The sequence below is a fragment of the Plodia interpunctella genome, chromosome 21, assembly GCF_027563975.2.
Source record: "Plodia interpunctella isolate USDA-ARS_2022_Savannah chromosome 21, ilPloInte3.2, whole genome shotgun sequence".
Lineage (NCBI taxonomy): Eukaryota > Metazoa > Arthropoda > Insecta > Lepidoptera > Pyralidae > Plodia > Plodia interpunctella.
This window is the reverse complement of record NC_071314.1, coordinates 4,519,527-4,537,170: the sequence shown is the minus strand read 5'-3', so window position 1 is coordinate 4,537,170 and position 17,644 is coordinate 4,519,527. Positions and strand designations below refer to the sequence as shown.

The 17,644-nt window shown below is 35.0% G+C and overlaps 3 protein-coding genes across 4 annotated transcripts in view; 2 read left to right on the top strand and 1 right to left on the bottom strand.

Moving 5' to 3' along the window:
• LOC128679199 (uncharacterized protein) overlaps positions 1-13,015 on the bottom strand; it is a 40,975-nt gene extending 27,960 nt beyond the window's left edge. Inside the window, exons 1-5 of one of the 2 annotated variants that reach the window (XM_053761269.2) lie at positions 12,845-13,015; positions 12,426-12,731; positions 11,913-12,093; positions 11,511-11,611; positions 11,085-11,221 (exon numbers count right to left, since the gene is read on the bottom strand). In XM_053761269.2, the coding sequence (XP_053617244.1) occupies positions 11,085-11,221; positions 11,511-11,611; positions 11,913-12,093; positions 12,426-12,731; positions 12,845-12,848 (729 nt within the window). In that variant the 5' untranslated portion in view covers positions 12,849-13,015. Of the gene's footprint in view, positions 1-11,084; positions 11,222-11,510; positions 11,612-11,912; positions 12,094-12,425; positions 12,748-12,844 lie in introns of those variants that run through there. The other variant, XM_053761268.1, reaches the window with a different exon arrangement.
• On the top strand, positions 2,299-10,489 carry LOC128679204 (uncharacterized). Its single transcript, XM_053761280.2, has 3 exons — positions 2,299-2,648; positions 4,650-4,820; positions 8,846-10,489. Exons 1-3 carry the CDS (start codon positions 2,603-2,605, stop codon positions 9,094-9,096), a joined length of 468 nt encoding a protein of 155 aa, XP_053617255.1. The 5' UTR covers positions 2,299-2,602; the 3' UTR covers positions 9,097-10,489.
• Positions 13,016-13,238: 223 nt separating the features above from the next.
• Positions 13,239-17,629, top strand: Nipsnap (nipsnap). The gene is made up of 6 exons (XM_053761277.2): positions 13,239-13,455; positions 13,543-13,725; positions 14,495-14,663; positions 14,894-15,027; positions 15,435-15,568; positions 16,149-17,629. Exons 1-6 carry the CDS (start codon positions 13,400-13,402, stop codon positions 16,295-16,297), a joined length of 825 nt encoding a protein of 274 aa, XP_053617252.2. The 5' UTR covers positions 13,239-13,399; the 3' UTR covers positions 16,298-17,629.
• The last annotated feature ends 15 nt before the right edge of the window (positions 17,630-17,644 follow it).

Here is a 17,644-nt window from a genome sequence, read left to right as displayed (position 1 = left end):
TTTGCAGGGGCTTTTTAGTACATTCAGACCGCACGATCACATCCCATAGGATGATTTAACCAATATATACAGTTAAAGAAACATTTCGCAATGTTGTGTCATTTTCTACTTCACCACAGCATTTGTCATTACATTACAAAACTAGCCGCACATAACACAAAAAAGTACGTTTCGTGAGGGTAATTTCGTTAAAAAAATTCACGTGTCTTGATATAAGTTTTCTGATATAAACAAGTAGGCTGTCAGTATGATCCTGATAAATGTGATAAATTTTGTGTACAAATAGGATACGTCACCAATTTTTATTATTTCAAAAGGATGTCATTAGGCGCTATATAATTCAGGAATAATATTTCCGAACATCAACTGTGAGCGAAACACAAGAGTTATAATTGAGTGAATCTTTTAAATCCAATGTAACGACAACCATTTGGTGTCCATTAGTAACCTAATGGCTACTCTAATGGATGGCAAGCGGTGATACCACATTATGTATTATTGTAATATATGTAGGAGAGTACTCTTTTTTGTCTGCATAGTATGTAGAAAGAAAATATTTTTCTTATGAAATGTCAAATTTCAAAAAGGTCTCCGCATTCTTAAAACTAAAAAGGTGTACATTAGTATAATGTCCACTTATTTATGGCGATTACTCCGCGATATAGGAACACCTCACCGTAAATACGATGATAAGAATAGCTTATGCATACTAATGTTATAATTGTGATAGTCTATCTATCTGTGTGGCTGTTACACGTTACTTACTGGACTGATTTTGTTGAAAGGAATAGAGAGTTATAGTTTAAGATTTAAGCTCAAACATAGGCTACGGTAAAAAACCAAAGGCCAAAATACGCTGTAGTGCAGAGTATAAGGCACAAGATACTTTTCGCCGCGGACAAAACAACGGGCAACAACTAGTTGAGAAATAATTAAGAAGTGCTGTAAGATGACTGTACGAGGTCGTGACTTGCCATCATACACAAGACATACAAGGCATCAGCAAATGAGTAACGTAATATATTGGGCGTGAAAATCATTTTGCCATTCATCAATTTGACCCCTCTTGCCACAATGCGCGACCGCTTCTATTATAGCTCTACCTCGGGGCCAGAGGGCGCTGTGTAGCAACTTCTATTGACTGCTATAGCAGTTATAATGTTGATACACCTGATTTAAGTTTTAAGAATGTATGAATTAAACCAATTTTGCTTTCTAAAAACACACATGGTAGTTTTACAAGTTATAAATCGCCTGCTCAACCATTGTCAATTTGAAGAACAAAAATAATAATTGTTGAAAAAATAAAAAATATTGGATTGTGTAGTACTAAATGCAACTGCCTTCTTGTTCTAAAAGATAACAGAAGTTTATCTCAATATTGCGATAACACCATTCTTTCATCAAGATTGTGAATAATAATTAATTTGTTAGAGACAGTAAGTAACACGTATTTATCCTTTACGAGGAAGACAGAGCCAAAACTCGCGAAACTACCTCGAAGAATTTCAACGATTACATAGTATTTCTGTTCCTAGGTAAAGAAAAGCAGATGTATGTTTTCTATAATAAACAGATCTATGAACAGAAAGTTTAAAATAGCTCAATCATCTCGCTAAGTGGAGAAATTGAGTCAGTCCTATTGTAAACATTAATCAGGAGCAATACTTTTGTTAGTCTGATTGGATATGTAAGTATAAAAGCTATTTAATTATTCATATACCTTTTCCTAATATTGGCTTTTCAACCCAAAACAAACTTTAACAATTGCAATATAAGATGAGATGGAAATTAGACACAGAGAGAGAAAAAAAGAGATTTTTCTCTCGAAATTTTCATAGGCTTGTAGCATAAAGACAATAGAGACAACAAACTACAGTCTACAGCCTAGAAAGAAAAGCGGAGTCTTTATTAGAATAATTTAGTGAAAACAAGAAGTGGAGAAGGACATTATACACTATTAACTTCAAATTGTCATGCTTCCCGTGGGACAGTAATGAACGCAAGAGTTAATATGAATAGGTGAGTTCAAACAACCTTGTCACAATATACCTATGTCGATTCTGCTAATTGCACAGTTATAAATTAAATGAATGAGGATAAACTACAAATAAACTAGAAACATATAATTTACAAATAGACTCAGGCATTGAACATTTAATGCGATAAGAGAATCTACGCAATGGTATGCCAAAAATTCGCAGGTAAAAGTAGACGGAACAAAAAAAAAAACAAAGAAGTTCCTCTCTTTATAAGAAACGTCATGATGAAAGAATGAATGATACGAACAGCCGTCAAATCAAAAGTGGTCAGTATCGCGCCGGCGCTAGTCCCGGTCGAGTGAATCAGTCCACAGACTCGGGAGTTAGAGCCTTATTTAACCGATATTCGGACGTGTACCGTTTCGCCACTGAGCTTCCTTCCTGTGAATCACGAACCGACCGCAGTAGCCAACGCTTTCAGTTTCCTATCGCACATGGAGGCAATACCGCGGCTGTGTAACGATTAATTAAACACAAATGTTAATTTTTAAATCGAATAGTTTTCATAAAACAATTTAGTCGGCAGCCGGAGGAATTTCAAGTGGAGTTTCATTTATAATATGGATAAAACATTGTTTTTGTTGGCGTTAACGTTGTTTTATAACTGTAAGTGTTATTATTTTTACAAATTTTACAATCAACATGTTATAAATAACTGAAATTCCTCGGTACAATGCACCAGTGAAACAAGTGGTTTACAATGTAAACATTAAAATATTTTTATTCCCTTTTTATCACCAAACAACTCGTTTAGTTATCGACATTTGTTTGACCTCCTTATTTTACGTCGTCTGTAATGATATTAACTGCAGTAAATAAGTGTAAATGTAATGTGACGGAGGAATATTAAAAGCTACAAAGTTCCAAGATGTTTTATACATGTTTTATACCACTACAGCTAGTAGAACCCGATGTTGATAACACCTTAGAACCTTGTCATTATAATTAGTGATGTGGACCATAGTTATAACATTATAATGCTTGAATAGAATACAAATAAACAGCAGTTACAACTAATATTGTTATTTCCGACAACATTACTAAAAATATAATAATAATAATAACAACAAGATTGGTTCAAATTTCATTATAAGGCGCTAAAAACGAATGCCATCATAATAGAAAACACATGGCTAATATTTAATCAGTATTGTGGGTGTGATGAAGGTTAATCAAATCAAAATGTATTAATTATAGAATATATCTTGAAATATAATATTATGTAGTAGTGAATGAAATTTAATAATTTATACCAACCTAGGTACTTTAGCTAAACTACACAGTCTAGTATTATTAAAATGCATAGAAACGTCTTTTTGTCCAATCATCTGATATCTTTTCATCAACCAGGCACCCAGCAGTGCATTTTGCAAACGTAACGTAATAATATTATCAACCAACAGAACAGAAAATAATGCATAAGGAGCCAGGCGAGAATTTCATAACTTTCCGTTGCAACATAAATCTTCGCTTCACTTAATTATATGGGAGACAGTAATGCTAAAAGGTCACGGTCTATATGTATACGATACGAAACATGTGGGCCTTTTAGAAATTCAAAATTAATTCAGATAACTGCAATATACATGATGTATGTTTATTTTTTCAATTCTTTTTAATCAGCGTTTAAGTACGAAACCCTCTTTCCATTACTTGATGATTTTCGAAGTATTTACCGTTGGGATTTAGATATAGCTATTATCTAGCTTATGTGCATTTTCAAACTTTGGAGCGATAAAAATTAAGACTCTTCACTTAGCAACCAGCTTATTGTCACGTTTAATTGAGCTAAAACATTTTAATCGTTAAACTTCTTGAAAGTAAAATTCTAGCACCCACTGATTGATATTTATTATCAGCCATTAATTAAAACAGTTAATTCTTATTAACCCTGAACTCTTTAAAACGAGCATAGCTTACATAAATGTGGTTTAGTATGTGGGCTTATAAATGTCACTGCAGTGCTATTTTTGTTGCTACCCACACTCATTGTTTTTGGGAAGTCATAAGAGCCCAAGTACGTATGTCACGTACATTGTTTTACGATGACATTCTCAAAACAATGCGGTGTTTGTATCAAGCAAGTCACATCCTTCGCGAAGGGCCATGGCCTCTGAGGCCCGATTATAATTTGATTGATGTTTTAACATGGTATCATACTCTGAATCAAGACCAAACTAAAAAATATATGAAGCCAAAACCTTATTTCAATATTTTTCTTCAAGTGTTATAAGCTAAAACAGGTCCCTCCGGAACGATCGGTCTACGTGTTAGAATTTCTTTTGAATTTTTGACCAACATTAGTTACTGCACACCCGGCATAGATACATACATAATCGAAGTGCAAAAAAAATGACCTGACCAAGGTGCATGTGGTCAATTGACAATCCAACCAAGGCGCGCTGCCCGACGTATTAAAATAATTTCGTCAAGTTATTCCGATGTTTTCCTTTAATTATGTTTTCAATTACTCTACATAATAAGTTAGCTTGGTATACAAATTCATGTGGCACGAGTATTCGTACTTGGATCTTTCGGTAGGACTATCATGGCTACAGTAGAAGATTGCAAGTTTACACTTATGGTCTAATTTAAAGTTTTTTTCAGCATCAGAAGCAGTGAAGTGCTACTTCTGCGAGCCACTTGCGTCCAACTACCAAGACATACGGTACACGAAGCCGTGTGAGAAGTTCGACAAAAGTGACTTGTATGTCGTAGACTGCGATTCGTCGACCATGTGCTTCAAGACGCAGGTTGATTTCGACTTCGGGAATGGAGGTGAGTTGCAGCAAACAATTTCATTCAGAGCATTAATAAATGAATGAATTATTTTTTATTTTATTTATAAAGACTCATTTTGATAGTAGCGCTTATAAACTAGATTAGTAAACAATAATTAAAATTAAGCACTAAAGTGGCCATTCCTACAACACAAATTTGCCCAATATTAAAGAAACAATATTTTCCCGCTCCCCGCAATTATAGAATAGATTTTTATGGTATACCCAGTACAGTGTACCCAGTAGGGTAGAGAAAGCAAAACGATATAGGATATAGTGTGGCCCGCATGAGGGACAAAAAGTACAATCTATAATCTGTATTTCAGAAGCATATATTCTTAGTCTTAGCTAAGGAGGTGATCGTATTGATGCAATCATTATTTGCAAATATTGTTTCTATATTAGCAAATAATGATTGCATCAATACGATCACCTCCTTAGCTTCTGATAACAAAATTCTTGTGTCTATAAATGATGAACATAAGGTTGAATTCGAGAATTATACTATTTTTACTGAAAATTTTTGGGATATCCCAAAAGTGTAGACGGAACTAAATCGCTAGTAAAATAAACGCGCATTAATATCCATTAATAAATATGTAAACATATATTAAACTGCGAAAAATACTTACGTAGTAGTTTCTTTATCATGTACACATTACTTCCACGCCCACGGGAATTTAGATAAAAAGTTTGTGCAAATTGATACTCTGTTCCATAAAATTTATTGACGTTGGCGTATTTTTATCGTTTCGACACAAATGGCACTTGACGTTGAACCTAACGTCCAAAGCACAGCGCCCAAATTTCGACAAATAAAGCGTTGTCATGTGAAAGAATACTCTTGTACCAATGCACTTTAAACGCGCCTCGAAAAAGCGCTCGTGCGGACTTGTCCTTAGTTTCCATTTTGGGCAAAAAAGTTTCTCATCTATCGTCTCTTTTCATTCTATCAGTACTTCAGTACTTTTATAAATTTTGAGGGAAGCGGTCCACTCCAGCGGTCTCTCGAGATACAATGGCAGTAGTCGTGAAAGTTATATCATAAGTCCGCACTTAATAAAATTTTTGCAATGCAGACATAAATCAATAAAATTATCACGACAGATTACAAATAACCATAAAAGCAGCAATGTGTTTACGTCGACGCTGAAGTGTGATCGGGGGGAAGGCATCGACCTCGTGACCTGAACGTCACCAAGAAGCCGCCCGCAGGATCCGACAGACGTACTCACAGAATTGTGGACGTACTAATTACAATCGACTGGCGTTAGCAAAAAGTGCTTGAGGAATAATACTTCGAACCACATGTGGCTAGTACTTCATATTTGACATGATTATAACTATAGTTTATGTCAATATTATCCGCCTTTCCGACTTATCATGATGAATTACTTTTTTGAGGATTTTGGATACCAATACTACAAATTATAAATAGAGATGTGAACCACAAAATATTAATATGTACAGTCTGCCACAGAGAAATCTGAAACCCTAAGAGATGATGTTCAGATCGCGGTGGAGTCAGATTTCTCTGTGGCAGTCTGTACAGTCTTCAGCACGTTGACCTACCCAAATTAATTGCAAATACGCCCCAATTACCGCGGTTTAAAGATTCATGCAGAGTAACTTGACATGCTGTCCGTCTACTGTAAATTGTTTTGTGCAATTCTAAAACTATAGTCCACGTGATACGAGGGCTGCTATTTATGTATCCGGAACTGGCCAATAATTCTAGAATATTTAAAAAGTAATTACAACATTTGAAAATAGAACTCTTCGGCTAGAGAATAAATATTTTTCATGTCCCTGTCATTTGTTTTTTTCAATTGGCGCCAATTTTGAAAATAGCTTGTCTTCATTGCCATGGATTTAACTCGTGAACATTTTCGCGCGATGATTTATTATGATTTTCGGCGTGGATTAACTCAAAAACAGTGCATCGAACAACTGATTTTAACTTTTGGAGATGAAGCACCATCGAAAACCACTGTGTATTATTGGTTTAAGGAATTTCAACGTGGACGGTCTATGCTCACGGATGAAATTAAGGAGGGTCGTCCTAAATCGGTAGTGGTACAACAAAATATTGATGCTGTGCGACAATTAGTAATGCAAGATCGTCATGTTACATACCGCGAGATAGAGGCGTCTCTGGGCATTAGTATGACGAGTATACACGCGATATTACACGAACATTTAATTGTTAAAAAAATTTGTTCGCGTTGGATTCCGCACAACTTGAGCGTAGATCAAAAACAGGCTCGTGTCGACTGGTGTAAGAAAATGATAAAAAAATACAACCGTGGCACGTCAAAAGCTGTTTATAATATCTACACAGGTGACGAAACCTGGATCTATGCTTATGATCCTGAAACTAAACAGCAGTCAACGGTGTGGGTCTTTCAAGATGAACCGAATCCAACAAAAGTTGTTCGTGCGAGAAGCACTTTAAAGCAAATGGTCGCTTGTTTTTTTGGTATCAACGGACATGTAGCTACAGTGCCACTAGAGAATAGTAGGACTGTTAATTCTGAATGGTACACCACCATTTGTTTGCCAGAAGTCTTTGAAAAAATACGAAAGAACAACCCACAACGCAGAATCATACTTCATCACGACAATGCTAGCTGCCACAAGTCGGCTGAAACAAATAATTTTTTGGAGGGTCAAAAGATTGAATTGACGGGTCATCCGCCGTACAGCCCCGACCTGGCACCCAATGATTTTTATTTATTTCCAAACATTAAAAATAAATTACGTGGTCAACGTTTTTCGAGCCGCGAAGAGGCCGTTGATGCGTTCAAAACACACGTTTTGGACATACCTCAATCAGAATGGAAAAAGTGCTTTGAAAATTGGTTTCATCGTATGCAGAAGTGCATAGATCATCGCGGAGAATACTTCGAGAAACAATAAAACCATATGTAATAATATATGTTTGTTTAATTTTGTTATTCCGGATACATAAATAGCAGCCTATGTATCTCCAAGAAATTTCATAATAAATAGATTCACACTAATGTACCACTCACTATAAAAGGGTTATAACATGTGTGCCGCCACATTTATGGCGAATGGCGCGCCCATATTGCCAAATACTAAATAGCACTTGACATGCACTTGTAAGGGAAAATGGGTCGTCAACCAGTCGATAAAATTTATGACTAATGTATTTTTATTGGAAACCATGATTTACCATTTTGATGTCAATAATAAGAAACAAAACTGAATAGAAATATTTAATCGGAGATGCCGGATGCGTTTCTTGAATCAGCGTATGACGCATAAATTATCAGCTGTAGACTGCTAAATGGAAGTGCATGCTGCGGCATGTGGCAAACCATAACCCGCACGTGGTATGGGATACGCGGGGAATCTAAAGACAAGACTCCATTCATGGAATTATAGCATTCTTAAGTTCAACAATCGAGAATCCAATTGCCTTGGACAATGCTTTGAACAGAGGGATTTGGAATGTATGGCCCTTTGTTTTAGTTTAAGCCAAGCAGTTTGTAAGACCTTTGTCTTTTTTCAGCAATAAATGGGACCACACAGGTTGAAAAAAATGTTCATTATAAATTTCCTTAAACATCAGAAAAATAGGTCTTTGTAAATGTATTCTATACAATGAACTGACACAAAATTAATTATGCTAACGAGTTTGGAGGGCAGGCAGACAGAGGTGTGGTGGTTTAGTGGCACTGTTCGACAAATTAGAATTTTAGTTTCTTTTGTCATGTCATGTTTTTAACTGATTGAATAAAAGACTGCAATATGAAATAAAGTGACCTATAAAATAATATTACGGAAGTGTAATTCCGTTTTCATTTAAGACTTTTCATATAAAATGTGATGATTATATTTTTTAATCAAATATTATTTAACCTTATTTCTAACTGTATCTTTTCCAATTAGAGCGACAGCTTATCCTTCTGCAACAAAAGAATAACTACACATCAAGCAAAACTTAATTTCCTTACCAAATATTTAATGAAAAACATAATTTCTATTACATTTTAGTGACAACGACATACCAGCGCGGCTGCGCCGCTCAGACATTGAGCGGGGACCAAAGAAACATCGGAGGGAAGTGGACCCATGTGACCAGGATATACGAAGTTTACGAAGAAGGGTGCAAAATAGAAAAAGATAGTGAGAGACTGACCACTAGCACACACTGCTACTGTCGTGGAGACTATTGCAACGGTGCGGCCAAAAATAGGCAATATACAATTTTAGCTGTAATTAGTTTAATAATTATGATTATATAAATAATGTCTAAATGTATTTTGTGTATAGAAATATCACGCTACTATTTTGGTCAAGCTTTATAGCAAATCTTTGAAATGTGTTGTAGTTATAGCCCATGACGAGATGATATTTTCAAATTATAACGGCTAACGTAATCCGAACCATTTACTTATTTTTTAATTCCGGTAACTGAACTGTACATAAAATGCATATGTTGCTGGTATCTTAAGCTGAACAAATATTACTAAAAGTGAGGTAATATACACGCTGTGGATTTAAATGAAGGCCAAGCTGGCTATACGAGTAAACTTGTATTATATAGGTTGGAGTGAACTCCTTACAATTCTGGTCGTTACATAATATTCAATTTGTATGCATAATCCGACGTAAGAAAAATACAAAGTACCAACAACGAATGAAAATTTACGAATACTATTTAGTTATTTGCTTCTCATATAAATATTCAGTGATTCTATTTACTATGAAATGGATATTCAATATGAATTGCAATTTGGTAATAATAATCGTTTGACAAAAAATATTTATTTAGCATTTATTATATTTAAAAGATTTAAATCTAGAGGAAACAGAATGTGTCTTGTTAGAAGTTTCTTTGTGATGTCTAATTCAGTTTTAACTTTGCTTGAGCATATGGGTGCCAATGGTCTGGCAATTAAGGAATACGAAAGTCCGTGCGAAATGGAGAAGAAAAAATAGGAAAGTCTGGAAAGAAACCGGGAAACCTCTCGATCTGAGAGAGAAACTTTTAAAAGCTTTTTCTTCAATAAGAGATATAAAGAGCTTTCTTGTGGTGCTTTAGTATTACGCATGGTTACTAGTCATAGATTAATGTGTAAATTTTGATAAACATTTTATGTACTTACAGAATTTGTGAATAATATATCTATAATATCTTTAAAATAGTAGCTAGTTTTCACGTATGAGTCCTCTCAGAATAAATAGGCAATTTTTTAATAGTTTATGTCATTATCGATATTAAGTTTCTCATATATCCATGGGCGGTACCCACGGATATATATAAGAAACTTAATGCAAAAAAGAATGAGAAATTCATTTTTTCCAAAATATAATTTAGATTAAACACACATACTTTGGTAAAAGTTATTCATAAGTTTCTCAGTACAAAGAGTAAGACCATTTTAGAAAGTATTCTAATATATTACGTATTTATTCTCGTATTTACAAAAATTACACTTTCTTTTCAGTCGGGTAAAAATATAACCAGTAGATTATATTTTTAGAAAGTGTAATTTTTGTAAATACGAGTATTAATAGATTCTAAAATACCTATATATAGCGTATATAGTTAATATAATTGTAAGAATAAAATCATTCCTACTAACCTGTATATATTTACTTTATGCATTACATATTAAAATTATTTCGCTCTTATACTTATTTTATTTCAAAATGAACAAAATTAAGTCTTCAAATATATACATATATCAAAATTGTACATCGTTCATTTACCACATAAACATTCTGTGACTCGTTAAAATCCGTAACAGATACAAAAATATCGCTAAAACTTCGTTTGTTAGTGATATTTTATATATAGCAATCCCTGGTCGGCACATCAATGAAAATAGGAGCCATTATTTCAAATAACGGCTCAAAGCAATTCCTCGCATGAATATAATATAATCATCAGTCAGTAGCACTTCAGAAAAACAAAAAAAAAAGACGCTCAATGGCTGAAACCTGGAACACGCTGAGATGAGAGAGAGAGTGTAGTACTAACATTAGATATTTTTGATCGCGACTGTCGCGATTGATGTCGCGCAACGACTGCAACGTCTTGTTCTCCAGGCGCGGTTAATGCCACCAGATGACAGTATTCATAAAAGTCGTGTCAGATACATTTAGGCGACTTAAATAAAATCGGACCCCAGACCGCCATGTTACCAACATGGCCAAAAAGTATACATTGATATATTATGATCGAGATAGTGTCAGCGCCAGGCACATAGCATGCAGCAGTACTCACGTTCGCGTGGTTCTCCACAAGACAGAGGAACACGACGTCCTCGCGCAGCAGCCGCACGGCGCCGTGCAGCGGCTGCGACGTCTTGCTCTTCAACATGCGGTAGAGCAGAGCTGACGACATGTGAGCGAAGTCTTCACCTGTGGACAAGTACTAAATTAGTTTCTGCGGTCTGTCCCAGCTTAGCTCGGGTAATAACATAATAAATTATACACCCGAACACAATAAGGATGTAAGTTTATAATACAGTCTACAAAGAGCCTTTTTTGAGAGAACTTTATTTTGTGCCTAACCACAACTACTGGTGGTCACTACCCTCAGCTATGAGAATATGTTAATTTATATAAAAAAAATATAATCTAATGTCACTAATAAATTATGTTGTTTGGTTCCTTTATACATAGCCAATACATAAAAATAAAGGTAAACCTGTAAGATCATCCCAATGAGCAGATATAAGTCCAGAGCAGTGCTCCTTGAGAGCAGAAGCACCAATCTCATCTGCAGCTGAATAAAATTTCACACAGGATCTGTGGAAAACAAATTGTAATATTGATGTAAAATTGTATTCTTAGCAGCTGAAAGAGATATCAATAATTTGTTGTAGTATGTATCTTCTCAACCATATGTCAAAGCTCTTTAAATTCTTGAATGCATGTATTCATCTAAATATCTGGGTTCACTATAATAATAAAATATTAATTAAAACTCCAAAATTAAAATGTTTATTATTTACATGGAAGCCAGGCTTCTGGCATCATAGCTGAATTCTATTCTAACTATGAACACAAGTCCATGACATAAAGAGAATTGCAATAATAAGCCGCTTACCTGACTCCAACTGAGGCTATCAGAGCCTGTTCACATTTCCCAACCAAACCATGCAGTTTGAAGCCGGCCGCAAACTTCATGAGTTGCAATGCAAACTGATCGCCTCTAGACAAGTCAACAACATCTGAGTACAACCACTTGAGTAAGGCAGCACCAACATCATCAGGAAGATTGGACCAGTCTGTTAGGAATAGGAAAAGATGAATAGGTAATAAAACACTAGTAAGTTTATATACACTGAGGCAGTTTATTAACTTTCTGGGGTGTAGACCTTGTAATGTCCTTTATCTTCTATGAATATGGACTCTAATTTCCTAATTAATTTCAGATCTATGTACTGAATATATTTTGTTTAATGTACAATAAAATATTTTTATAAATGTATGATTTTTTTAAAAATTTTACTCTGTTAATAATGCTCGGTATATATCCTTATAGTACCGAGTATTATTATTAATAGAATTAATATTAGAAAACTCTAATGTGAACAAATGAATAAGCCACTCAACTTACCTAGCTCCTCAAGATTCTTCAAAGCTTCCTCATTCCAATCATCAGAGCGAGCATTCAAAACAAACTTGTGGCCGGGCATTGACTTGCTCTGAAGCTTGATAGTAATATCAGAATAGGTGTCGCGCCCGTACAGCGTCGTCACAGTCATCAGCAATCGAGCCACAAAGCTCGTCTCACTGAGGTCGCCGGCTGAAGCTGCGACAAGTGTGTACTTCCGTTCCACTTCTGCACAGTGACTTTGAAGTTTGCTGTACTCCTCCTTCAGCAGCGCCAAATGCTGCTGAAGCTTCGTCACCTCAGTAGAAGCTGCACAAAATGACATAATACAAATTTTACACTCACAACACTATTAACAACACCGCCCACTAACAGTAAATGCAGGGCACAAAAACTTTCGATTACTAGTTATATCTACTCACCCATGACGACGATTCGAGGTTACAGTTTTCAAGAAAAACTACACCTTGAATAGGTCGTCGTTTTTACGGGATACAAAATAAAATAGATCTTGCTTATAATTAAAATGATTGTTGAAAATAATCGAAACGAATCCAGAGATTAATTTGACATTTGTCACAAAGACAATGATAAAAAGTGACAGCTACGCAAACAACAAATGACATTCCATTATTTTTGTTCACGCACGCCCTAAATTTTATGAAAAATGAAATGTATTTGTTTAACGTTCCATTGCCTTAATAACCAATTCAAATATTTAAATCAATTTCAGGATCCAAGAAATAGACGGTTGGAAATCAAAATGGAACGTTGTAAAGTTTCACTTTTTTTAAGGTCACCGACAACAGATGGCGTTAAAATTGACTGACCAAAAAATTGTTTTCAATTTTCAAGATAACCTTCAATCAAGTGATTTTGTCAAATTGATAACAAATAACAAGTGTTTATTATCAGTGTATTCATTTTATTTGTATTGTAATAAAAATCAGCGACGTGTCTTACGGTCGGCAGTAAACATGAATTCTCTGAACAGATCCTTAAATTTATTTACCTACGTACCAAAAAATGCAAGGTATTTTTGTTTATTCTATTTATTATTTTTTGTGTACCAATAAATTTTATTTGGAACATTCCGTTAATGCTAAATATATTTTTGTAGATTAATTTGCTCTACAAGTGTGCGTCTAAATGCTGATGATGGCTGGCTATCAAAATTACTCGTTCGAAAAATAGAGCCGACGAAGGAATCCCACAGCCGTATGCTCAGCGACAAGGAAATTGTCTACGCACTTCACACGCACAACATAAGACCAGATTCAGTTGACAAATATTTGAAAAACTAGTACGTAATTATGTAATTTATTCTAATAAAATTGATTTCAATGTGAATTTCAACTAGCGGCCGGCGTACGACGACGCTGTGTATTATGCAACACTCTGTAAATAGAACAAAATTACACAGCAAGATAACAACTGTTTACAACTCTCATATGGACGGCCGATAAACTTTGAACCCAAAAAATAAAATATTAAATTAGAATCCTTCAGATCCTGGAAGTAGATTCTAGGCCTTCTTCACTGCATAAATATATTCAAACATTTACTGTAATAGAAGTTGTCCTCCAGTTATAAGTAGGTTTGTCCCAAAAGGATTTATGGGTTGATTTGTGGGGATGAGAGAAGTTACTTTAGTTTAAGTTTGAAGAAGAAACCAACCTCCACCTCGAAGTTGAGTGCCCCACATACACTGCAGCCAGGAGAGCTATAATGAGCTCAGAAGCTCTATCAGAAGAAGACTTAAAAGAACTTACAGTTGAACAGTTACTCAGTTTCTGTAAAGATACAGGTAGGGTATAGAGGACTGCCACCAACTTAGGGTTATCATTATCATGTAATGGGGTGCAGCCCCATTAGGGGTTTTAGGGAACTGGGTGAAATAGTCCCAGTATGAGAGGACTGATTACAAATCTGGTGCTTTCACTGGCATCACCAAACATAAATAATAATAAATACTTAATATAATTATATTAATAACTTTAGTTTAATTTGTAGAAAAATAAATAAATTAAACACTTAAATTAAAGTAAAAGTAAAAAAAATTGTCTTTGCAGCAAAAATTCAGTGGAGTTTGTACACTCTCAGAAAGCTGAATTAGGATGTGAGCTAGTAGGATCATGGACAGTGTCGGTTGGAGACATGGATCAGGCTCTACATCTCTGGCGCTATGTTGGAGGTTTCGAGAAAATTGACAAAGCCAAAGTTATATTCAGGGAAAACCCTGTGAGTATGTTTTATTTGTATATCAGTTAAAATTGATTTGTTATGTATTAAGTTCAATCTTAGAAATATGAAAAATTTTAAAATATTTATATGGCTATGTACCAGCACATTTTTGTTTAATCACTATGGATTGGGCAAAAAAATATAATCTACCCAGCCTGGAAATAAATTCTAGAGCTTATAAAAAAGAAATGATTTTGCTGTACTGAGTGTTTTACACTACATTTCAGGACTACCGTGCATTAGAGGTGGAGCGCGGAGGCCTCGTCCGTTCACGGCACTTACAGTATCTGCTTGCCTTCAGCTTTTGGCCTAACGGGGAGCCCCGGTCCCCACACAACATTTACGAGATTAGGTCTTACAGGTAAGCTGGCACAAGTATTATATAAATTTGCAGGTCTTTCGCCGATTATATTAGCTTATAAGATAGAGAAGATTGGCATAAAGGCCTATGCTCAGCATTGGGTCAAAAAGGAATGAGGATGATGATGATTCAGTAACGACAAAGGCTCTTGAGAAGAAGTGGTTTACTAAAGATAGTGGACTCATGATAGCTCAACAGACTTTGGAGAGACTGTTTATTTCTAAGAAAAATATTATTTTATCTCATGATTAGCTTTATGTGGGATGTAGTTCAAAGAACTAGTGGCTGATGATTCTGAACATTCCTGCCTATCCTCATGGGAAACAGCCATGATAATATGTGATGTTCCTTGGTTGAAGATACCAAATTGTATTTTCAATACTATTCTATTCAATATTACTTTTCAGTCTCAAGCCAGGCACCATGATCGAGTGGGGCAACAACTGGGCGCGCGGGCTCACGTACCGCCGGGCGCAGAACGAGGCGTTTGCCGGGTACTTCTCGCAGATCGGTCGACTGTACAACGTGCATCACATTTGGTGTGAGTAGTTTATTTCTCGTTATCATTTTATATTTATACCCTCGCAAACCTGGCTTTTCTATAGCTATAGGTGTTTCTCAGAGCGTTTCGATCGCTGCGGTCACGCTGTCATTATTTTTTTAAAATATATTAACAAAGACAAGAATTAGTTTTATTATCTGCCTTTATATTAATCTGTTCTGTGGATTTTGGAAATTATTTCTTCCGCGGCCGCAGCGGTCGAAATGCTCTTTGCGGATAATCCACTTATAGGAGCTAAAATCTTCGTTTATGAACTTCTCGTTTGTACAAGAGTGTAAAATAAAATCTCATACAAAAGTAAAATGTTCTAGAGCAATAAGGTTAAATCTTGGTTTATAACTGTTTGGCCAGTAATATAATTGGCCAAGCAGCCAGCCATAGAACACATCCACGAATGTTATAACGTTTATTTATAAATATTTAAGTTCGGACAATATGAATCCATTGCGTTAGTAATCTTAAAAATTAGATAATTATATTACTTCGTTTAACTCACTTATAAGTGGCCAGTGTACGGATCCAGTTGTAAGTAGGAATGAATGAGAAATGTAATGTGCAGGCTACAAGAACCTGCAGGCGCGGCGCGAGACTCGCGAGAGCACCTGGCGCAACCCGGGCTGGGACGAGTGTGTGGCCTACACCGTGCCGCTCATACGGGAGATGCACTGCCGCATTCTGGAGCCCACCGAGTTCTCACCCACTCAGTAGAGGAGACTTCGTGGCTATCTGTACGTTGAGGTCCACAATCATCCTGTTTCAAATTTGTCCGTCGGCTAAAAAAAATATCTTTCCCCAAAATGAGTAATATTTCTCGAAATGTTTATGGTCTAAAAATGCTCCCTGGACCTCAACCTATTTGCCTATGTAGGCCATACCTTGCGATATGTACATAGCCGCCCCCAACTGTGTTTGCTTGAAAGTATAACACAAACTATATCTCTTCATTGTTTTTACGTGCTTTTATTTGAAGAAGTAATTTTAATATATATTTTATTGTATACACTTTGCTAACCAACATCTACTTTATTGTATCAGATGAAACATTAGTTATATTCAACCTATAAACATTTCTTATTTATGCCAAGCCATCCTTAGAGAATGACATATATATCGCAAGGATTTGTAATTAATATTTAAGTGTAGGTAGGTGTAATTAGATTGAAATACGAAATGATTCGGCGGTGTGAGATTTTAAATTGAGGTAAGTAAGTATTGGAAGAAGTGGAAGAAAAGGTAAAAATATTTCTGGTCATCTAATCTAATTGCACCTACATACTAACGCATTATTTTGTTATTATTGATGAAAAGACGTCTTCAAAGAAAGTTATTAGTAGTAAGGTATCTCTATCGACGTGCATTCATCGGATAATATTATATGGTGTCATTAACATATATAAAACATAATATACCTATTTAAGGTTCGCCAGCTTTAGACATGTATAAACATTTTTATCAGACGATATATACACGCGCATTTGTTGTAATATAATTGGATAAATTAACATGCAGTTCTAGCATCATAATGTAATATAGTCTGCATATCATTATGTTTGACGCATTTTATTTTGGCCATTTCTTAGTCAATAAGTCAAGCTTTTTTAAACTTAAATTTTGACACTGTCGCTATAGAAATGTAAATAAGCAATAAATGTATTAAAACTAATGCAATTGTTACAGCATAAAGAATAATGCTTTTTTACGTAATAAGTTCAGTTAACTCAGTGTTACTGAGGATTGTATAAATGAATTTGATAACAAACTTGCAGTCATGTATCAATTACATAGGTTCTAACGCACGCACAATGTCCTAGTATCTACACATAATTCATACTTTAGAATGTAAGTAAAGCTTTCATTTTTAATTTTTATTTGTAAAGCATTTAAGCACATCATTATTATACAGATCAAAATATTTTACAAATCATCGTTTCAAAGTAGAATAAGGTCTGCTGTATTTACACTGTAATGTATTTGTTATATTTTTTGTTCATATTTTTGTTATGTAGAAAATATAAGTAGATTTTTTTAAAGCTCTAAAAAGTAGTTTTATTTTAG